General features: G+C 41.4%; 1 protein-coding gene across 2 annotated transcripts in view; it reads right to left on the minus strand.

Annotated features, from left to right (window-relative positions):
- Positions 1-23,421, minus strand: part of RANBP3 (RAN binding protein 3) — a 40,622-nt gene that overhangs the window by 10,906 nt on the left and 6,295 nt on the right. Inside the window, exons 3-12 of one of the 2 annotated variants that reach the window (XM_032238481.1) lie at positions 13,018-13,054; positions 11,852-11,938; positions 10,832-10,897; positions 10,602-10,694; positions 8,692-8,798; positions 8,070-8,186; positions 4,710-4,813; positions 4,484-4,562; positions 2,586-2,688; positions 420-544 (exon numbers count right to left, since the gene is read on the minus strand). In XM_032238481.1, the coding sequence (XP_032094372.1) occupies positions 420-544; positions 2,586-2,688; positions 4,484-4,562; positions 4,710-4,813; positions 8,070-8,186; positions 8,692-8,798; positions 10,602-10,694; positions 10,832-10,897; positions 11,852-11,938; positions 13,018-13,054 (918 nt within the window). The remainder of the gene's footprint in view (positions 1-419; positions 545-2,585; positions 2,689-4,483; positions 4,563-4,709; positions 4,814-8,069; positions 8,187-8,691; positions 8,799-10,601; positions 10,695-10,831; positions 10,898-11,851; positions 11,939-13,017; positions 13,055-23,421) is intronic. The other variant, XM_032238490.1, reaches the window with a different exon arrangement.

The following is a 23,421-nucleotide window of genomic DNA, read 5'->3' on the forward strand; positions in this document are numbered from 1 at the left end:
ATTCACTTAACAACCGGGGTGGCAAGAAAGCTTGTAAAACGGACCAAAACTCACTTAACAACTGTCTCACTTAGCCACATAAATTTTGGACTCAATTGTTAAGTCGAGGAGTAACTGTATGCCGTACCAAGCAGAGTTTTAATACGTAGAACCTTTGAAAGAAAGAAAAAAAAACTAACAATTTTAACTCCCTGAAGTTTTTGCCAGATTCAAGGCTGTGCCTGTTCTGAAGATTGGCTGAGAGAAGATGCTTCAGGCTTGTGCTTGTAAACCTCCCAAGTGTGTGCGTGTGTGTGTGTGTGCGCGCGTGCAAGTTTTCTCCACAGCATACACTCACCCTCCTGGCAAGCAAGACCAAGTAAAGCAAACATCCTGGGAGTTGCACAAGCTGAGTGCAGACTTCTGCAAATCCTACTCACCTGTAGCACATTACTCTCAGCCTCCTCTCCTGTGATTACTTCTACCTTCTCCAGGAGACATTTCCTGGCTGTTGCTTTTGTATAGGCTGCAGCGGACTCAGCGAGCGATTCTGATATATTATTGGCTGGAAAGAAATGGAAGAAGGTTAATGGGTGGTGTTGTGGCCGGTTCCACCACAAAACCGCGGATGACAAAATCGCACTCGACGAAAGCGCGTACGTGACGTCATCACAGCACGACGAAAACATCGCGCTGTGATCGTAAAATTTAAAATTAAAGCGAAAACCTTACCCTAACCCCCCCAAACCTAACCCTAAACCTAACCCTAAACCTAACCCTTAACCTAACGCTAAACCTAACGCTAACCCTAAACCTAACGCTAAACCTAATCCTAACGCTTAACGTAACCCTAACCCTAACCCTAACCCTAACCCTAACCCTAACCCTTAACCTAACCCTAACCCTTAACCTAACCCTAACCCTAACCCTAACCCTAACCCTTACCTTTATGTGAATCGGCTTGCTTCAATTTTATTTTAATTTTAATTTAATTTATTTTTTAATTTTTTTCGTCGCGCTGCTGATGACATCAGTTATGCACTTTCGTCGACCGCGCTTTTGTCGTCCACGGTTTTGACGGGTCACGGTTGTGGCCCGCCAGCAGCCAGCAGAGCTGGCAGCAGATTCGGAAACTGAGGAGGTTGGGGAGGAACATGGGCCAGTCTTGGAGTCTGGGGAAGGCTCTGATGAGGGCTCTGTGTCGGAGGCAGAGTGGGGGCCAGAGCCATATGACAGTTATCAGCTGCCTTCAGAGTCAGACATCAGTGAGGCAGAGGAACAGCTGGAGCCTGTTTCCAATGTGCGCATGTGCAGAGTTGCCAGACAAAGGGGGCAGCTAAGGAACAAGGGTTGACTTGAGAGTAAGGCCATAAGTGGATGGTGAAAGGCCCCTCCCATAGGGAATAAAAGAGGGGTGAAAGGGGAGAGGTGTTTGCAGAAGACAATTAAGTTCATTCCTGCATTCTTGCCAAGTATTGCGGGCATCTGAAAGATATCGGCCTGGCCACTCTCCAAGCCTGAGAAAGTAATTGTGAACTATCTTGAAAGACTGTGGGCCGGGACTTTGCTGGAGAGGAATTCACTATAAATTAAATAAAAGAAGACTGGGCTTTGTGCTGCTGGGGAAGCCTAAGTCAGAACATGCGGGAAGCCTTGACTTCGAAAACCGTTTGTGCATTTCCACATAGAGCGAACAAAACTTTTTAGAAATCAAAATAAACCTAGTGTGATCAATTAGGAGAAAAAACAGTATTATGACTGTGGGCACTTCTTTCATACTGATAGTTCTACCTTAGTGACGCAATTGCTTAGTGACCATTCAAAGTTACAATGAATCTCCCCAAAGCTATTTATGAGTTCTGGAGTTCCGACAGCTCCCTCCCCCACAGTCATGTGATCACATTTTGCAAACAATTCACTTATGCAGCCATTTGTAGCATCCTGTGGTCACATGTCTGCAATTTAGACATTTTTGCCAGTTTCCCACATTTATTTCCTGTTCCGAATAAAAAATACCCATTGAATAAAATAGGTTTGCTTATTGACAGAGGGAAAAAAATGTCATAAAGTCAGGTGTGGTCACACGGTGATTCACTTAGCTGGCATGGCTAATGACTGTTAATTCTGAGCTCAATTGCAGCCACAAGTCGAGAACCACCTGTATCCATTCATGCACAGCTTGGATGAATAGAAGATACAAAACCCCACACACAAAGTAACCTTTGCCCATGAAATTTAGTTACTAAATTTGTTATACTGTAGAAATAAATGTATATTCTGTTTAAAATGAATTAAATGCAGCAAAAAGAACCATGGAGCAACAATTAGCCCACTTAGCCAATCTACACCAACATTCTGCCCCCCAGCAGCAGAAATGGCTTCAATAAAACCGCTATTTGAGCACCAAACTAATGAATAGCCAGTCTTTTTGCTGCGATGGTAAATATCCAGGACATATTCCAGCCGAGGAATCCAACTAGTGTTACAAAAAAACATGCGTCTGTAAATGTTTTTAATTATAAATGTGGATTTTTTAAACCTATCCAGTCTTCTGGAGTGGGCGGCCATAAATACATTTACTGGAATAGCAAAGTTGTTTGTTTTACCTTTTTCTGGTGTCGCTTCCTGTGATGAAGATTCAGAGCCAGAGTCACCAGTGGTGTTTTCCTTGTTACTGTCTGTGCTGACCTCATTTGATTTGGGTGGACTCTACAAAAAAAAAAAGGAAAAGAACAAGACCTAAAACCAGTACCAACATTTTGGGCTTAAGGCAATATTTTAGATTATTGGTCTGTAACATACAGGCAGTTCTTGGTTAAGAAGGTTCATTGGGACTGGAAGTTCCATCGCTAAGCAATGCAGTCATAAAGTTCCATCAAAACTTGGCAGTTCCCATTGCCACGTTAAGCGAGGATCACAGGTCGTTACTAAGTGAGAATTTCTTAGTAACTTTCTACAACCAAAGTCAGGGGGAAGCCAGTAGAAAATTGCAAGTCTCAGGCAGTTTGCATGCAGGCTGTCAAGTGGCTATTGTTGGGTGTGGGGAGGGCCTGGGGGTGACTGACACAGTGTGGCAGGACTGGGGATAGCAATAGCACTTAGACTTATATACCGCTTCACAGTGCTTTTACAGCCCTCTCTAAGTGGTTTATAGAGTCAGCCTATTGCCCCCAACAATCTGGGTCCTCATTTTACCCACCTCAGAAAATACACACACACAAAACTTAGAAGCATACCACATTTACACAATACAATACAAACAGGAGCTTCCTGTTCTTTCTAATAGCAATTATCAATCGATACCGCTCACCTTATATTATTTCCCCTTCTATTGTATTTCATTTGGATTTCACCATTCTTAACCCTCTTATTTTACTCATAACTATTATTTTTTGAGTTTTGTTATATTCCTTCATTGATTCTTGTTTCTTTCCTCCATCCACCTATACCATTTATCCCATATCTGGTAGAATTCTGATATTTCTTTTCCCTGGATTTCTTTAGTTAGTTTGTCCATTTCAGCACAATCCATAACCTTTCTTATTTCATCTTAACTTGGAATTAATTTGTTTTTCCATTTCTGGGCAAAGGCAATCCTTGCCGCTGTAATTATATGTAGCATTAAATACTGGATTTATTTTTTATATTTTGCAGACATTATTCCTAATAAAAAAAACTTCAGGTTTCCATTCAATTTTAATCCCCGTTATTACCTCCAGCCAATTTTTAATCCTTTTCCCAAAAAATTTAGCCTCCTCACAGGTCCACCAGAAATGGTAATATGTTCCGTGTATTGATTCACATTTCCAACATTTTGGGGAGGCATTTGTTAAGATTTTAGCTAACCTTGTTGGTGCCAGGTGCCATCTGTAACTGAGAGTTGATTTTGGTGGGCTTGAAGAAGATGATGATGAGCTATCTGTGAAACTGAAACATTTGCCACCTAAGCTCCTGACACAAAGATGAAGCAACACTAAATGTGAAGAACACACGTTTACTGATTTACAGCGTAGCCTTTGCTTCAATACTTATCCTACTATTCTCTACCTAATATCTGTACGAGTGACCAATGAACATCTACAGGCATATGTGCACCTATGGGTGAGTGCTAATTCCATCCTGCCATTAGATTGCAACCTGACCCCAAGAGACAATATCATCTCATCTTGGGTTCTCTGCAATCAGGTAGCCGAGAGCAGCCACTCCAGAATTCTATCACAAAGTACCAGCAGTTACTTAGAGATTGGCTCAAATCCTTACTCGACTGGAAAATGATCTTGGCTTGTCACCCTTATTCTGAATGTAATATATGGGTTTGGAAAAGATAATAGGCAGGAGAGTAATTATGTATGTTGCTGTAGCTGCACAGCATCATTGCAGGTTTGCAAAAATATAAATCAGGAATGAACGAACTGTAGCCTTACAGACTTAGTGCAGCTTCATTGACCAGAGCAAAAATATATCTAAAGCCATCAAAGCCCTCCAAAGCTGGGCAAGCGCTTACCAGTACTCTTTCGCTCATATTCTGCCCAAATACAAATTTGTTGCTGGAAGTATCGACACTGTGTGTAGAGTTTTCTATGCTGGAAGGAGAAAAATAACTCTTTACCATTTGGTGGCAAGAAAGCCGACCCTGCCTTTTTATACCCGCCGTCCCGCTGCCACCTTGCTTGAAGGAAGGAGCAGTGAAAAGCAAGGAAAGCGAGAAAGTGGCTGACTTTCTCCCCCACCTGGAGCTGATATACTGCAGGAAGTAGTTTGTAGCAGAAGGCATCTCAGAGCTTGGGAGCCAGGTGTTTTGCACATCAGCTGATTCATCCCCTTCATCTCCTAGCTGGGATAAGATGGGTGGCACTGAGATTGGGTAAGGTCCAGAGAACAACACAAAGCACAAGTGCATATAAAACACAGGAAACTGCTTTGGATTAGTCAGATAATTGGTCCGTCTTAACATTAGTACTGGATCCTCTGATTGGAAGCTGCTCTGAAGGGATTCCACCTACTCTAAAAGGCTCCCAACAGCCTTGAAAGGGAGTTTCCAGAGCTCTAGAGATGGAAATTCTGTATAGGCTACACCACTCTGCAAACAACTTCTCTTCAGTTATGCCGAGAGAAAGAGATAGATTTACTCCCCACCCCACCTTTCATTCTGCTGTCTCTCTCACACAGACTCTGATTTATGAAATAGCTGGAATGAAGGAAGATTGTTTTAGAATATCACTCCTGGACAGAAAAAGAAAAACACTTCAATTAAACTTGGTGCTCAAAATCAAGGGTGGATACTGAGCCTGAAGTTCTGTAGGAAGAAAGCAAGTCATGCATATATAATCTTTAGTTCTAAGAATAGAATAGAATGGAATAGAATAACAGAGTTGGAAGGGATCTTGGAGGTCTTCTATTCCAACCCCATGACTAGGCAGGAAACCCTACACCACTTCAGACAAATGGTTGTCCAATCTCTTCTTAAAAAGTTCAAGTGTTGGAGCATTCACAACTTCTGGAGACAAGCTGTTCCACTGATTAACTGTCCAGAAATTTCTCCTCAGTTCTAAGTTGATTCTCTCCTTGATTAGTTTCCATCCATTGCTTCTTGTCCTACCCTCAGGTGCCTTGGAGAATAGTTTGACTCACTGTTCCCTCTAAGGTGCGCGGCTGCGCGGCCGTGCACGTGGCAAGAAAACACCGTGCAGCTGTTTCTAACTGCGCGCAGTGATTTCTGTCACAGGCTCCAGAAGCTGAGGGGAATATCTGCTGCCGCCTCCTCCTCCTCCAACAGCACTGCCGGATTTGCCGCCAATGCTGCAGCTGAGGTGAAGCTGCCAAAGCTCCCGTTAGCACCTCTGCCCGTGGCAGTGGTGCCTCTCGCACCTGAGCTGGCCCCCGCATTATCCCTCCCCCTTCCTCCTCCGCTGTGCTTTTGAGGAGCCATTTGGCCGCGGGAGCTAGTAGGAAGGCGCGGAGGGGGCGGGAGCAGGAAAAAAGGCCTCATGGCTTCTCAAAAGCACGACGGAGGTGGAGGCAGCGGCAGGGGTAACCCAGAGCCCAGCTGAGGTGCTCCGAGTGGAGGGGGAGGCACCGCCGCCGCTGCCATGGGCGGGGGCGCCTGCGGGAACTTTGGAGGCTTCACCTCGGCTGCAGCGCTGGGCAGCAAATATGTTGGTGCTGTTGGAGGAGGAGGTGGCAGCAGCTATTCTAGTGGCGGCGGGGGCTCGTTGGCATCTTCAACGGCAGCCCTGCCCCCTGTGAAAAAAACCGAAGATGGAGTAGATCCACGCAGATGACGTTGCTGCAACATGACTGGAGGAGGAATTCTGGGAGTTGAAGTCCACAAATCTTAAAGCTGTCAGGTTTGAAGACCCCTGGGTTTTTTCCCCTAAAGGGTTAGGGGTGCAAGGGTCTTGTAACTTGACAGCTTTAAGACTTGCATGCTTCAATGTCAGAGTTCCTGAGCCAACATGACTGGAGGAGGAATTCTGGGAGTTGAAGTCCACAAATCTTAAAGCTGTCAGGTTTGAAGACCCCTGGGTTTTTTCCCCTAAAGGGTTAGGGGTGCAAGGGCCTTGTAACTTGACAGCTTTAAGACTTGCATGCTTCAATGCCAGAGTTCCTGAGCCAACATGACTGGAGGAGGAATTCTGGGAGTTGAAGTCCACAAATCTTAAAGCTGTCAGGTTTAAAGACCCCTGGGTTTTTTTCCCCTAAAGGGTTAGGGGTGTAACTTGACAGCTTTAAGACTTGCATGCTTCAATACCAGAGTTTCTGAGTCAACATTTTGGTTGCTAAGCAGGACCGTTGTTAAGTGATACTGATATTATATAACTTTTAATTAAGCGGGTACCTTGAATAAACATAACTTTGAGTTTCAAATAATACTGATTTCGTTGTTGTCTTAGGTGACATCTGTGAAAAAAATTCAGGTGCTCAGGCATGAAAATATGCCGCTCAAACACTATACTTTTCTGCTCACACTGAAAAAAAATTAGAGGGAACATTGGTTTGACTCCCTCTTCTTTGTAGCAGCCCCTGAGATATTGGAACACTGCTATCATGTCTGCCCTCATCCTTATTTTCATTAAACTAGACATACCCAGTTCCTGAAAGAATAATGCTTATGATTCACTTCTATCTATCAGGGGTGGAGAAATACTTCAGTGGCCTCCAATCCTGTGTTATGTAGGAGTCAATACCAGAGATTTCGAAAGATCATTAGCCCCCACCTCTTGTTAATGTGGTAGGGTCACAAGTAGTCTAAGCCTGAGCTAAGTAAAAGTTGCTTCATGTTGGTGTCTAATAACAGCATTCAAGTGGCTAATAACAAATAAGGACCCATGGAAAGCATTCCCCGATTTCTGATTGGCAGAAATTTACAGAATGAGGGTTGTTCATTGACTGCAAATTTGCAGAATGATAATACAGGTAATCCTCGATCTACGACAATTGAGCCCCAAATTTTTGTGGCTAAGTGAAACATTTGTTAAGTGAATTTTGCTCCGTTTTACCACCTTTCTTGCCACAGTTGTTAAGCGAATCACTGCAGTTGTTAAGTGAATTTGGTTTTCCCATTGACTTTGCTTGTCAGAACGTCGCAAGAGGGGACCCCAGGACCCCAGGACACTGCAACGGTCACAAATGCAAACCAGTTCTCAAGCGTCTGAATTTTGATCAGGTGACCATGGGGATGCTGCAAAGGCCGTACTGTAAGTGTGAAAAGCGATCATAAGTGACTTTTTTCAATGCCGTTGTAATGGTCACTAAATGAACTGCAGTAAGTCGAGGACTACCTGCAGATCGTGCACAATTTTTCAAATCATCACCGCCCTCTGCAGGAATGTCTGCGCATGATTAACCTGAAGAGGGGAATCGAAAGAAATCGAACAGAACTTGCACATCCTTCATCTAGCGCATTGTTTGGCTACGAATGGCAACAGCTCTCTGGAGGCTAAATCAGAGAATCCCGCCACGAGCCACCCAAGAATATAGAACTAAGGCATCAGGAGTTGAAGGTGCTGCCTACAACATGGGCACTGCCATTCAGCTAATGCCCCCTTAACGTTTACCAGCAGTACTTGGACCCAAACTGGAAAAAATACCTTCACTCTGTCTCTTAGGTTTTGCCCAAACACAAAGGATTGCTGTGCGTTCTGCTCTTTGTCACATTTTTCAGTGTGTGAAGCATTGTTGGGTTTATTTTTCTGACATGGGTTCTCCTAAACAAGAGAGAAAGGGGGAAGGAAGGGAGAACATAACCACAAGAGAAGGAAACCAGTGAAGAAAAACTAGAAATGTAATTTCCCCTCCCCTTCAATCCATTAAAACAATTTGGGCTATGCTGGGTGTACGTGACTGGTCCAGGGTCACACTAAGAACCTCATGGCTTAGCACGGGCTTGAAGCCAGACTTCACAGGTCAAGCATTCAAGCCACTGTGCCTCACTGGTTTATCTGGAATCCACTGTGCCAGAAGAGCAAAGGAATCTGGGGTATGGGATAATCAGTGGAGAGAAAATGCTGTTTTCATATTTCATGGGAAAGAACAAGCACAAATGTCCACGAAGCCATCGGGAATCCAGCTTGTCTCGAAAAAGACTTTACCAGATGTCCCCAAACAACACAAACACCCCTGTGCTGGAGTAAAAAGAGCAACACACAAACACACACCCCAACCCTCCTTCCCAGATTCCATCTATTTCCCAAATGCCATCCACAGACTCACCATTTCTTCTGAATCGGGACTTTTCGGTATGGTATTAGTTGTGGGTTCAAATGTAGCAGCCAGAGGATCTGGAGGGATACTTACACCATTGGTTCCACTGCTTGGAACTGCGACAAGAAACAACATGCCAGATGTAAAGGCTGCAGCATTTTTTATTTTTTGATACTGCAGTAAATCGAACATTAGTAGGTGGAGCGGTTAGTATGTAACACTGTTAAATGTAATAAGTAAGCAGAGCTCAGTAAGATGAATTTGCAGTGGAACTTTCTATTCTAGCATTCTTTCCCTTATTGGATCGGTCAGATGAATATATACATATAAAAAAAAAAACCCGTACACAGGACATGCCAAGATTACCTGAAAAGCTTTTTGCAAAGGATTCACTTTCCACTAATTTTTTTTTCCAAAGTGGTAAGACTTTCGATAACTTGATGCCATTTCCAGCCCCAAAGAAGTTACGTCTTTCTCAGTCCTCAAAAATGAGGAAGTGAGGAAAACTCAGTTCTGTTCCTCAGCTCCAGCTTCTATTATATACTTCAGCATGCTCCCTTTAAGAAGATCAATGCTTCTCTTTTTCAGAAGTATAAAACGACACATCCCATATTTCCTCAGTACCGGATAACATGGTTCGAGCAGCCTTGCACACACTTCCATAACCCAGATTTCGTTTGTATATATTTATCAATCATCTGTGACTTGACACACACCACACGCACTCACAGGTACACACATACAACTTTAAATAAACACGCGACATTCTGCTTGGGGGGAATTTACACTTGGATACTTAGAAATTGAGATTGATTGTTTTGTGAGTCGCTCTGCAGGCTGTTTCATGGACTGAAAAGCAAGCTGTTCTATGCACAGTCAATTAATTTCATCTTATAAAATAAAATAACTAGCGTACTGTGATTTTTAGAGATCTTTCCTATTACCTGCATCCAAAAGACTAATTTGCTTTCCAGTCTTATTATAAACTATACCAGTGATGGCGAACCTTTTTGGCACCCAGTGCCCAAACCGGAACGAGTGCATGCGTGCACATGCGCAGGAAAACCAAAGACCAGCTGGCCAGCATGCACGAAGACCAGCTGGCCAGCGTATGCCAGAAACAAAAAGAGCAGCTGGTGATGGTGCGCGTGCCCATAGAGAGGGCTTTGTATATTACCTCTGGCACGCGTGCCATTCACCATCACAGAACTGTATTAAATTTTCCACATATCCTGTGCATTGACAGAAGGCTTATTAAAGAGTCAGTTTGGTCTGGCATTAAGGCATCAGGTGAGACACCAGGAGCCTGTGAGTTCTAGTCCACTCCTTAGACATGAAAGTGGACTTGGTGACTTTGGACCTGTCACTCTTTCAGCCCAACCCACCTCACAGGGTGGTTGTTGTGGGAAAAATAGGAAGAAGCAATATGTTCATAGTCTTCACTTATTTATAAAAAATAATAAAGGCGGGATAAAAAATGAAATAAAATATTTATAAAATGAATATAATCCTTCCAGATCCTAATAAATTGTTTTTTTAATAAAATCTGTATAATCTGTATATATTATATCTATAATATTCTGTTTAACCCCTTATTCTTTCCTATCTATCTATCTATCTATCTATCTATCTATCTATCTATCTATCTATCTATCTATCTATCTATCTGCCTGGGTGTCAAAGGTGGTGTATGCTACGCTGCATACTTCACCTTCCCTATATGAATCACAATTTGTGCAAATTTATTTTTACCCTCTAAAATACTATCATCCAGTTGCTAGGATAATCCACCGAAATAGTGGATAGAATTTGAAAATATCCTAGACTCCTAGAAACACTTAAGGCATTTACTCCTTTGTAAGGTCTTGCCAGCTTGACATTTATCATGCTGAATGCAGCGATTGGAGAGGCTAACTTGCCTGTTTGTGAAAAAGCTTTTGGCTGGGGAGCTTGCAATACTGCTGGGCGCAAGACACTTCGCTGCTGTTCCTTCGGTTTTTGACTTGGGACTCCTGAAAATGAAAGCAAGCTTTTATTTCTTTGACCCTTAGCACTGTTCGCATTGGTAGTGAGAAAAATTCAGCAAAACAAATCCTCTACTATCTGGTATCTTTGTTTCCCCTCCATTTCACACAAAGCCATTGCTTACCTGCACTTGGTGCCTGGCCGTGGATTAGAGTGGGTGGCTTCAATCTAAAGCCAGAGCTCTTTTCCTCTGTAGTGGAAAAGAATGTTTTAAAAATAAGATAATTACACAAGCTGTGCAATGCGAGAGGCAATGGCCAAGATTCATAATATTTTTGCCCAGTGTTGTTATTTTTTCAAAAGGAAAAAGACCCCAAAATTAAAAGATAAGAAACCGAAAGGTTAATGATAATGTAAAGAGAGCTAGTTTGTTGTAGTGGCCTAAGGCATGAAAACCGGCCTCCAGCAAATTCAACCAAACTTGGTACGCAGATGACTTACTTTCTGGAAAAGAATACTGTAAGTCACCCCAACACCCCTTGGGGTGTGTGTGTGTGTCCTGGCAGGCAAGTGGCATGCACAGCCCTCTCTGCAAGCTGTCGCCTTAGCTCAACTCCACCGCACATGCGCAGGGGTTGCGCATGCATGCCTGAGGGGAGCACATGGGGATGCGGGTGAGCCCCCCCTCCGCAGCCCATTTTTGCTCCCAGGAGGGGGTGGTGGTGGTGTCGTGCGGCATGCAAGGGAGTGGGGATTGGGGGGGGGTGTCACGCGACACTATAGATATAATACATTCCTTTTCCTGTCTAATACAGGATTACGATAAATAAATACCTGGGCAACACCAGGGGTTATCAGCTAGTAAAGAAATAAAATAAATAAAAACATGCAGAGTTAAAACTAACCAGAACCAGTCAATATTATTAGACTAATGCCAAGAATCCTAATTATTTTATACAGCACTTTTCTGAGTAATGTGTCTTACAGTAAACACTTTCTGTAAAAGGCCACTGATTCAATCCCTTCTTCTCATTCAGGTTTATGTAATTATGAACTGATATCTAAAGGTACAATATACCTAATGGTTGTATGTCCCTATTACCTCTAATGTTCCACAAGGCATGGTTTAAACATGCATTCCTTTCTCAAGCAAAGCTGGACAACAGGAATGGGGAGGGGGGAGAGGAAATTATTTTTTCTTTACCTGTCTGTGAAGAAGGGAACTGTGTTAATGAAGACGTTCTTTCCCGCTTTACAGGAGGACAGTAACCCCCATCTTCTCGGTCAGATTCTGTAGGGAAAGTCAGTAAACAGAAGAAGTAGAAATATAGCCCTGGCAGGTAATTCTGATTGGATTCTCACCCCTCAAATGGAACTCAGCTAAATAGGCCTGCAATAGATAAATTCTCATTGACTGATTGTGTTTTCAAAGACAAGGCCATTTCATAGCTATTTATCCACAGAGGAACTCTGTCTTTAACTTACTTCAAAGGTCAGCATTGCTACATCCTTCCTTTACATCAGTGTACAATTAACTTATAGCAATTCCTACTAATTGGTTTTACTGAAGCCAACTATCCAGGTAGATTAAATGGGATTTCCCTATTCAGAGATGTTCTTTCTCTAAGTCAGGTTCTCAAGATTTGGCAACTTTAAAAGGCCTGTTGCCAGAACTCCCAGCAGCATGACAGGCTGAAGAATTCTGGGAGCTGAAGTCCACAAGTCTTAAAGATGCCAACTTCGGAGACCCCTGCTCTAAATACTTCATGACTAGTCCAATCCAAGAAAACACTATGGGTGTGAAAACTATTCTTTGTTAAGCTAACCAATGCTAGAAAAATACTGCTGGGCTTTGCTCACAGTTAGTGGTGCTTTTAAAATGTACTTTGCATTAGATTATGGGGTCTGTTTTGACATGAGAGGTCAACACTCTTAAAACATGGAGATCAGCTACTGGAATTCCTTTGCAAAATAAATGCATTTACACCAGTGGTGGGTTCCGGCTCCCGTTGCAACCGGTACGCTGCAACGAAGCCAGGCGTCCACCTCGTGCACAGCACACGCATGTGTACCCACTGCCTGCGATGCTCCAGCTGCTCGGAGGAGCATCGCACAGGCGTCATACGCCTCATGCCCCTGCGCAAATGCCCCAGTCGGCTCAAATAGAGGTAAGGAGAGCAGGCGGGCCCTCCAGAGCACCGTATCGGAATCTGGTGCTCCCAACAGGCACCGGTACGCCCCTATCGGGGCGTACCAATTGTATCCCACCACTGATTTACACCCATAAACAGCTAGGCAGGGGGGAAATGTATCAACTTGTATTCAGGGACTTTTCTGGATTCTTTAGGCAAGTGGAATGAGCTTCCTCACCTTCCCCATCTTCTGGACTTGACTCATCTGCTGATCTCTGCAACAAATACATACAAATCAGACTGTATCACAAAACATAATGCTACCTTTTTTTTGCATAAGTTACATCACGGGTATCAAACTCATGGCGTTACGTTGCCATCACGTGACATTTCGCGACATTTCCCCCCTTCACGGAGCTGGAGTGGGTGTGCCCTGCACATGACGCATTGGGCTTGGGGCCCACCAGTTAGACACCCTGTATTACATCTTAATGTGGTGCACTGCCAAGTAATAAGTCTGAGCCTGCTTCAAAAATAATTCAGAAAAAAGACTTTGGATGTCGAACCTTAAGAATCACATAATCTTTATTGAGTCAAATTCTTAGAGCAGCTGCAACTTTTCCCCCAGTTTGTTGGGAAGCTTGAAAAACACCTAAATAGCAATTAGATGCTAATTGACTCATGCTTAATGGGCTCTGGAAACACTTTTTTCTCAATAATCTATGAACTGTACCAACTCTTAATAAATGTAGATTAGATGCAAAATAATCTTTGCTTTCAATTTAAAGGGTTTATAACAATAAATCAAAAATTGGAAAGGAAAGAAAGTTGTTTGGGCAACACTGTTCTTAACTGATGACAGCAAAATGGTATCGAGTAAGAAACCAAAAGGGGGAAAAGTCAAAGCTAAACCTTTTTGACTATGTGGAGAAAACTAGTCAATCAATTAAAGCTGAATTAATCCAAAAGGTATCTCCAATAACTGAGCAACAGAAACTTTGTTTATATTTTAAAGCTCTTGGACTAGAGACAAATTGTAAATGGTATACATCATCTTAGAAGACAGGCTCCCTCCTGTGGAAAGAACAGAGTGCTTCTTTTTTTAGTATATAATTTTATTGAAGTTTGCAGTTACAAAGATAAAAGATCAATACAAACTAAAATATTTTTAAAAAGAATGAAAAAAGAGGGATAGAAAATACAGAAAAGAAAATACAAAGCGAAATAGAAAAGGAAAAATAAGAGTATAATAAAAAGAAAATAAATGGATTTAAAATTGTCTTCTCCCTTCCTCACCAGTACAAAATATATTTTTCCCATATTCATTTATGTATAAACAAATTCTTATAGTCTATAATTCAGGTTTAAATCAGAAAAAGACTTAATAATTATCAGAAAATAACACATGTATTTTAAATATAACCAAATAAACCAACTTTATATTTCTTCCATCTATTTTAACACAACTGTTTATCATTTGCTCTAAAAACATGGCAGAAAACCTCTTTTTCCAAATCTTCAAAGCCATGTTGTTTGGTACTGGTCAGTAAAAATCCATTAAGGGTTACCAGAAACAACAACATGCATATTTTAGCCTTGATCAAATAAACCAACTTTATATTCCTTCGTTTTGATTCTGATCTTTAATCCCTTTGAATAATGCCACAGAACTTGATTTCTTTTCATTTTCTCTTTGTCTCTTCTTGGAATATATTTTGAAACCTTAAGAATTTTTTTTGTAAATCTAATGTTAAAGAATTATATCCAAGTCATTCTTGGAGATATATATCTTTTAATTATTAAGACATCAGCCAATGTCATTGGCATAACCGGTGTGCCATTTTTCCCAAATAATTCTTATAATTTGTCATTTTTAAATCTACATTCAAATCAGCATCAGTTTTGTCCAATAATACTTGTTCTTTTTCTACAGCCTATTTTAAATCCAGTTTATCCATGGCAGCAGACAATTTTATGTTTTGAGTCCATTGTTTTTAAAAGTCCTCTAAATTCTTCTAAAATCAATTAATTGTGCTCCATTCTGTCATAGTGAATCAAATTTAGGTGTTCTTCTCTACTTAAGAACATAAGATTATGCCTGGTGTCTTCAGTTTTTATAAGGATATGTGTCAAAAGGGTTTACATTTTTACTTAGTGCACACAAGTGCTGCTGCAGGTTTCCCCTTCAAAATGGAATATTTCTTTTGTGAGAGAATAAGGTCTCCTTCACTTTAAACATATTATTGCAAAATGTTTCTGCATCAATGTTTCTCTCTATCAAGAACTATGTTTCCTGTCATGCAGATTTGATCAATTAAGAGAATTTTCATGTGATCAATTCTTCAAACAAGCTGTTTGTCTATTTTAGTAAGAAAGAACATGTAAGGAAGATGAATTGTCCCCAATGAAAGGAGCTGAAAATAATCATGAATAAGAGAGTTCACATACAAAATTCAGATGAATATAATTAAAGAGAAAGTAGCAATCTATTAGCCAAGAGAAAATGTTCTACTAAATCCATTAAAAACACTAAAACGACACCCCATCACTTAAAAGTTGTTTTACTAACCTTACATAAAAATAGACATCTACTCAGATTATAAAAATATTAGCATAATGCATATTCTTTCTACATAGCCTTGTTAGCGAAGTATACACGTAACAACACCAAGTCACATTTAGGATTACTATGATATAAATGTAATTAATGGATTAACATGAAATGCAAGTCAGTCTACTACAGTATTTCAACAAACCACTATTACTACTCTAATAAGTTACGTGTGAGTCCAATTATTAGCTGTTTCTACAAACAATGATAAACTAGGACTCATTGTTACAGACGAAACATGCAGAACAAAGTATTTTTTCTTCCTTCTATGTAGATTGAGAAATAAACCACAATCCCATTTTCTTTCAGCATTTCCTGTTTTACAAATAATCCTCAATTTATGACAACTGAGTCCAAAATTTCTATTGCTAAGTGAGTTTTGCCTCATTTTATGACCTTTCCTGCACAGTTGTTGAATCACTGCAGTTATAAAGTTAGCAACATGGTTGTTAAGTGAATCTGGTTTCCACATTGGCTATTTGTCAGAAGGTTGCAAAAAGGACCCCAGAACTCTCCAGCCAATATAAATATGAGCCAGTTCCCAACGTCTGAATTTTGATCACATGATCAGGGGGATGCTGCAGCGGTCAAGTGTGAAAAATGGTCGTAAGTCACTTTTTAAAATGCTGTTGTAACTTTGAGTGGTCACTAAACAAAATATAAGTCGAGGACTACCTGTATTTTCTACCGTATGTACAGTCCGACAACTGTGGTTAAAAGTAAACTCCAGCTTTTTAAAACCAATAACTATATGCTACATTTGAATCTGACTTCATTAGATAATAAGGTAATAATACCCTGTTTCCCTGAAAATATGATCTCTCCAGACAGTAAGCCCAATGGGGCTTTTGAGTGCATGAGCTAAAATAAGCCCTCCTCCGAAAATAAACTCTCCCCAAAAATATTGCGACACAGCAGCAGCCATGAGGTGACCATGCTTGCTGCCTCCTGCACCTCAAAAATAATAAGACTTCCCTGAAAATAAGGCCAAGCGCTTATTTCAGGGGTCTAAAGAAAATAAGATCCTGTCTTATTTTTGGGGAAACATGGTATAAATATTTTGTAGCTTAGTCTTAATCACAAATCACATTTTCCTTCTCGCAATTGCATGGAAAAAGAAAGAGAAGGGGCAGCATGTTCCAGTATTACAGTTTCCTTGAGGCCATTTGTGTGCATAATGCTAAACTATGGAGTAACCTTGTACATAAAATTCTTTGCTAGATGTTACGTACAGAAAAGTTTAATTCGAATTTGTTTGAATATAATTAAGCCACAAGCCCGATGCACAAAAAATGTTCATGTTCACAGCGGAGAAGAGGACGAGACAGCAATTTCTTTCCATCCGTTTTGTCGAATCCGTATATATCCACACAAACTTCTGGGCCAAAAGAAGCCTCCATTAGAACTTGGAAAGGACCAGCTTGAGTTCTAATGTCAGCACCACCTCCTGCCTGTGGTGAGAATTTATTCCCTTGAGGCAACCACTCATGGAAGACATGCCTCCCCCACTTCAAATACTGGGACCAGTTTTGAGCAAACGTTTTAGGAAGAGTACCCATTTCAGAGAATAAGAATTACCAATGGATTAGAAACTCTCCTACGAAGAGAGATTGAAGGAATTGGAAAGGGTTTTTCTTCTCCAGAAAAGACTGATGGGCTATGAACATATATCAGGGGTCCCCAACCCTTGGTCTGTGGTCCGGTACTGGTCCGTAGCCTGATAGGAATGGGGCCACACAAGTGATAGGCGAGTGAGCAAAATCTCATCTGCACATGCACAGGATGTAGGTTGCACACAAAACCATCCCCCCTCCAGTCCATGGAAAAATTGCCTTCCATGAAATTGGTCCTTGGTGCCAGAAAGGTTGGGTACCACTGCTTTAAAGGTAAAGGTTCCCCTCACACATATGTGCTAGTCGTTCCCGACTCTAGGGGACGGTGCTCATCTCCGTTAGAAAAAACGGAGAGCCAGCGCTGTCCGAAGACGTCTCCGTGGTCATGTGGCCGGCGTGACTAAATGCCGAACACTGTTCCATTCCCACCAAAGGTGGTCCCTATTTTTCTACTTGAATTTTTAACGTGCTTTCGAACTGCTAGGTTGGCAGAAGCTGGGACAAGTAACAGGAGCTCACTCCGTTATGCGGCGCTAGGGATTCGAACTGTCAACCTTTCTGATCGACAAGCTCAGCGTCTCAGCCACTGAGCCACCGCGTCCCGATTGCTTTAAATATCTCAAAAGATAGCCAAGATAATGTGAATGTTCAAGAAGATCTATCTGCCATCCCTCCAAAGTGTAGGATATGGACCAATGATTTCAAGTTATAGGAAAATAAATTCCATGGTGGGCTTCCCTTCACTGGCTGTGATCAAGCAACAGAGGCCAGAGGTCTTCTTGTATGGGATGTTTTGACTCACTGAACTGAGAAGGGGGTTGCACTAAATGGCCCTTTCAATTCTATAACACTGTAACAGAGAGAAGTGTCTTTTCTACTTCTAGACCTCACATGATGGGCAATCAGCATAGACTTTGGCACCACAGCAGCGGACTTAGATAATATTTACAAATACGGTATAGTATTATGCCAATCAAGAAAACTGCCCCTCCCTATCCTCCCTCTCCTCCTTGATTCAGACGTGGCCCTTTCAATTCTATAACACTGTAACAGAGAGAAGTGTCTTTTCTACTTCTAGACCTCACATGATGGGCAATCAGCATAGACTTTGGCACCACAGCAGCCGACTTAGATAATATTTACAAATACGGTATAGTATTATGCCAATCAAGAAAACTGCCCCTCCCTATCCTCCCTCTCCTCCTTGATTCAGACGTGACCCAACAAATATACCATATACTATTTTCTGCACTTCTAATCCCATTGAAGAGGATGATTGATGCCCTCCCCCCTTAAATTCTATTCTTTGTGTGTGTTTTCATTCTTTGTTTTTAAATATTTTAAGGGTTGTAAGTTGCCCAGAGTCATTAGGAGTCAGGCAGCTTATAAAACAGAATTATTACTACTACTGTTTTAAACAAAACATGACCACATACCTGGCTCTCTCAAAGCCCCTCCCCTCATTTCCGCATTTTATTTCTATGTCCGCTTTTTCATTCGACTGATTGATTTTCATCCCCTCCAAACTCAGTGATTCCTCCTGAAGCTTCCAGGCATAATTCTTCTTAACACACAGCATGCTCAAACACTGCAACCTCTATGCGCATTGCAAAGACCCATTTACCGTATTTTTCCGACTATAAGACGCACTGGAGTGTAAGACGCAACATGATTTTGAAGAAATAAATTTTTTAAAAAAGTTTTTGCACTCTGCAGACCTCCCAAACCTTCTGCATGCCTTGTTTTTTTGTAAAAAAAAAAAAAAAAGGGGGGGGGGCATGCAGAGCTTTGGGAAGCTTGTGCTCCTGGTGGCTGGAAGGGCCAAAAACAAGCAAAAAATGGCCCATATTTTTGCAAAAACGGGCCGTTTTTTTTTTAAAAAAAGGGCATGCAGAGCTTTGGGAGGCTCTTAGGGTACACCTAGGGGCTGCCCCCCCCCCCCAAGCAGCCTGTTTTTTGCTCCTTTTTGCCCTCCCTAGCCCTCCGGAGCACTTTGCAGGCCTTCCAAACCCTGTACACATCCATTTTTGCAAAGGAGGCAGGGTTTCAGTAGGCCAAAAATGCTGTATTCAGTGTATAAGACACACCCAGATTTTCAGCCTCTTTTTTGAGGAAAAAAGGTGCGTCTTATACTCAAAAAAATATGGTAGTAATAACCAGGTTGTATTTTTAAAAAATTAAAGACAGTATGTGATAATCATGAAAACTCAAATAAATATAAATAAAACTACTAAGGACATAATCTCTGACTTACTGAGGATATTCTACCATAGTTTTAGCAGCAGCTGCCCTGCAACTTTAGTGAGAGAGGAAGAGACTGAGTCAATTTGAAATCTGATGCTAATATAACCAAATATATTCGAAGCGCTATACAGATTCTCCATAGCATCACATTTATCATTAACATCATTTGGGCTGTATGCTGAATGAATACCTCATGCACTCCACTTTTGGACACTTGAAATATAAACCTTCTATGAAGCAGTTTTTATCCATGCAGACTCATCCACCCCTATCTCACATGGCTTACTTAATATCATAATGGTTCAAATTCAATGTTTCCTCAAACTCTACAATAATGTAAATCAGACCCCTATTTAGTCATATATCACATCCTCACCCGACCCCCAGCGCAGAGAGAGGGGAAGCCTTGCCTTCTGAGACGCCAAAGAGAACGAGAGAAAGCTGCAGCTTTCACTTATAAATCCCAAAGCTTCCTTCCAAAGGATCACACTGGGTGACACACTTTCGGTTCTCTCTGCCTCCTCCATCCACTGACAGTCTTTTTTTTTTTGCTTGCTCAGAGGCTCTCTTTTTTCCTGCTTTGATTAGCTCACAATACTTTTCATAAAGAAACACAATGCACGGTTATCCGGATCTCGGTCCCACTGCATTCAGCAAGACTTACTTCCAGGAAGGTGCAGTTGGGATAATTAAGAAGACAGGAAAAAGAAGAGTTCAAACCTCTTCTCTTATGAAGGGTTATCTGGCTTCATATACACATTTGGGTGAATATTAGAGGAATGAGAAATGATGTTGCTAAAGACCAGTGATGGGCTCGGCACCGAAAAGGCCGCAGGGAAATGTTGTGGCGTGTGCTTGTCAGGGCTGTGCTCCGGAAAAGCCAAACTTCCGGGTTCTAGCATGCATGCGCGTCCAACAACCAGATGGGTGGCGTGGATGCGCAGGCCGGTTTTCGGCACTGTTGCATGCGCAAAGGGATCGCGCCCCAGAAAAGCTGAACTTCCAGGTTCTGGCACACATGTGCACCCAACAATCAGATAGTCGGTGTGCATGTGCACACTGGTTTTCGGCACTGCCATGCACGCAAAGGACAGCTGATCATTGTGCACGCATGCGCACCAGAAACCCAGAAGAAAAACAGGCAAGGCCACGTGTGCTGGGCCACATGGCTTCATGTGCCACTTTGGGCACACGTGCCATGGGTTCGCCATCACGGCTATAGACTACATTCCTGTAGTCTGAGATGCTCATCATATTCCTTTTTCTAATCATCATATGCCTCCTCATCAGAAGAGTAACTACTTAGAGACTTTAAAAGCTCTCCATAAAAGGCTCACCTGTTCCATTTGTGAAGGTGGAGGCCAATTTCTCTTCCTCTCTACTGCTGCCTCCTGTTATTTCCTATGGGCTAAGAAATTCAGAAACTATCTTTTGTAAAATATTCCCTGGATAAAGACTGTAGCTCAGTAAACACTGCATACATGCAAAAGATCACAGGCTCAAACGCTGACGTCTCTAAGCAGGATTGGGAAAATCTCTCCCAAAACCTGAGGTGCTACTGCCAATCAGTGCATAGACAATACTGAGCTAAATGAGACTCTTTGGCTTACACAGCTTCTATGTCTAAAAGAAGATCTGTTGTGTCAGCTACAGAGAAAATACTTCCCATTATTTTAGAAAGAGGAAACCAAGCAGGTGGGAAGCAATTACAAGTGCAAGTCTCACAACTGACAAGTTAAACTATAGGCATTTTAGAGAGGAGGAAAGGAACACTAAAAAAAGAAAATTTGGAAAAAAAAAACACAGAGTTTCACCAGAAATCCTTGGTAGGTTCTGACTTACCCTGCCAATACGGGAAGCAGCTCGGATACAAGCAACTGAGGGGGCAGGAGCCTCAAGGTTGCACCCCTGGTTGATTTGGGGTGACCCATAGCCCGGTGAGGAGATTCTGCTTCTCCCTGAGGGTCCTCGCCTGAATCCGACAGCCCTTTTTGCTCTGCAAGGGACTGGGAGCAAAGAAGAACAACAGCCCTTCAGTGCCAGGCAGCAAAAGGACAGAGGAGGATCCACTAAGGGCTTGTCTTCCTAGATTGGGTCTATGTCACTATTGTAAACTGATGGGTGTAACAGCAGCAGCTGCTGGGATTCAAGCACATCTACCCCATGGCAAGCAGCCTCAGTGCAATCCTTCCATCTCTTTTATCCCCACAAATCTTTGGCTTTATGTGAATTGCAAGCAACACTGATAACCTTTGAAGACTCTCCCTGTTATTAAATCACAAGTGGACAAGCTCCACAGGTTCCAGCCAGATTGGCAAAGGCTTCCAGATGTCACCAGCTAGGTTTCTTGACACTCTCCTACAAAACTGCCTGATTTCCTGGAAATGGATCTACCAAGTCTCAAGGTTCCCCAAAACTGGATTTTAAACTTAAGAGACCAGGTTTTTCAAAAATGACCAATCAAATAAATGACCAAAATACCAAAGTCAAGTTATAGTACTTTGAAAGATGGTGATAATTCCTGCAGAGATGAGGAAGGAAGGAAGGAAGGAAGGAAGGAAGGAAGGAAAATACATTTCCAAATTATGGATGGTGAATACTAGCTTAATTCTGCCACTTTTTCCTCAATTTTCGCATACATCAACTAAAGGAAAGATGAAAATCAATTCACACAATTTTCCAGCCCACTCAAGGCATACCAAAGCTGAGACATATACGATGTATCGGACTTTAGGCAAAAGTCAAAGCAACATCCCACTTATTTGGAAAAGAGATAGCAGCTCAAGAGATTAATCATGGAACAAGTAAGGACAAAGAAATACAAAGATCTCTGCAAATTATTATTAGATTTCCTCTCTCTTCTAATCCAGCCTGGGCAAAATGATGGAGGGGCTATTAAACAAAGTAAACATGAAACAGGACATGCTGCATCACACTTTTCTGTACTTATATATTTTGTGTAATTGAAGAACCAACCAGCAGGAAAACTTCTGTTGGAGGAGAGACACTGCATGAAATCTTCTCAATGTTGACCCCATACATATAATTATTAACCCAACCAGATTCCCTATGCCCCAAATTAACAAGAAACTGTTAACAAGAAAATTCAAAATAAAATTCCTTGATTTTGACCATTATGCTATGTTATATCACCTTCCCAAACATCAAGATAGAGAGAAATTTCTGATTTCTTTCAGGGCTAATGCAGGCAATCAATTTTTCCTTCTACTCAGATGAGACTTAAGCCTGCATTTCATTTCCCAAAGAGAAGGAGGATCAGAGAAAGTTTTGCACAACAATCCAATTGAATGACTGTTCAATATGGTAAAAGTACTTGAAGTTATTTAAATCTATGAAATTTTCAAATTCCAAAACTGAAGTTTTGAGCTTTCTTTAGCTACACTTAGAAATTAAGCTATGCTCATTACTGCACAAACGTGCAGGTAAGACCATTTGCAGGTAAGCCGACTCTCACATTTTTAACACATTATTATGAAAAATATGCCACCCGCAGATAGGTCAACCCTTGAAATTTTTGTACATTTTTCCAATATATTCTAAAGGACTTTGCTCTAATACTTCAAATCAATAAATGTTGTTTTCCAAACAGATTCTGTTTTAAATTTTCACAATTGGCTTATCTGAGGATGTTTTGTTTTTCATAGTATTTTGGTTGGAAATTTGAGATTTGGTTTATCCATGAATATATATGGGTATTTTAAAAAATTATTACCATGTATACACATAAATAAGCCCGTCTACGCATAAAGCCAAAGCCAATATGGGGGTGGTGGGGGTGGTGTATTTTGTAATCTAAAATTTTGGTTTATCCAGAACTATATACGGTACATGCAGAACTAATTGCTATGAAGTTTAGAAAATAAATGAAGATGACAAATATAGCTCCTCATTGCACAGGTGAGGAAATAAAACTTTCCCTTTAGGTATACCACTGCTCTTATTAGAGCAGACAGCAATCTCACAGAAACAACTTGAGGAAGAGGAAAAAAAACAAAAGGATATTAGAATTAACCCACGAGCAACACAAAAAGCCATATAATACTAAATTCAGACATATTTTCCTGGGCCTGTCAACTGCAGGGTTATAATGCAAAAACATAGAGCCTATAAAATATTAGAATCACCCTTAATTAAAAAACATTCATTGGTCATG

Source organism: Thamnophis elegans, chromosome 1, assembly GCF_009769535.1.
Source record: "Thamnophis elegans isolate rThaEle1 chromosome 1, rThaEle1.pri, whole genome shotgun sequence".
Lineage (NCBI taxonomy): Eukaryota > Metazoa > Chordata > Lepidosauria > Squamata > Colubridae > Thamnophis > Thamnophis elegans.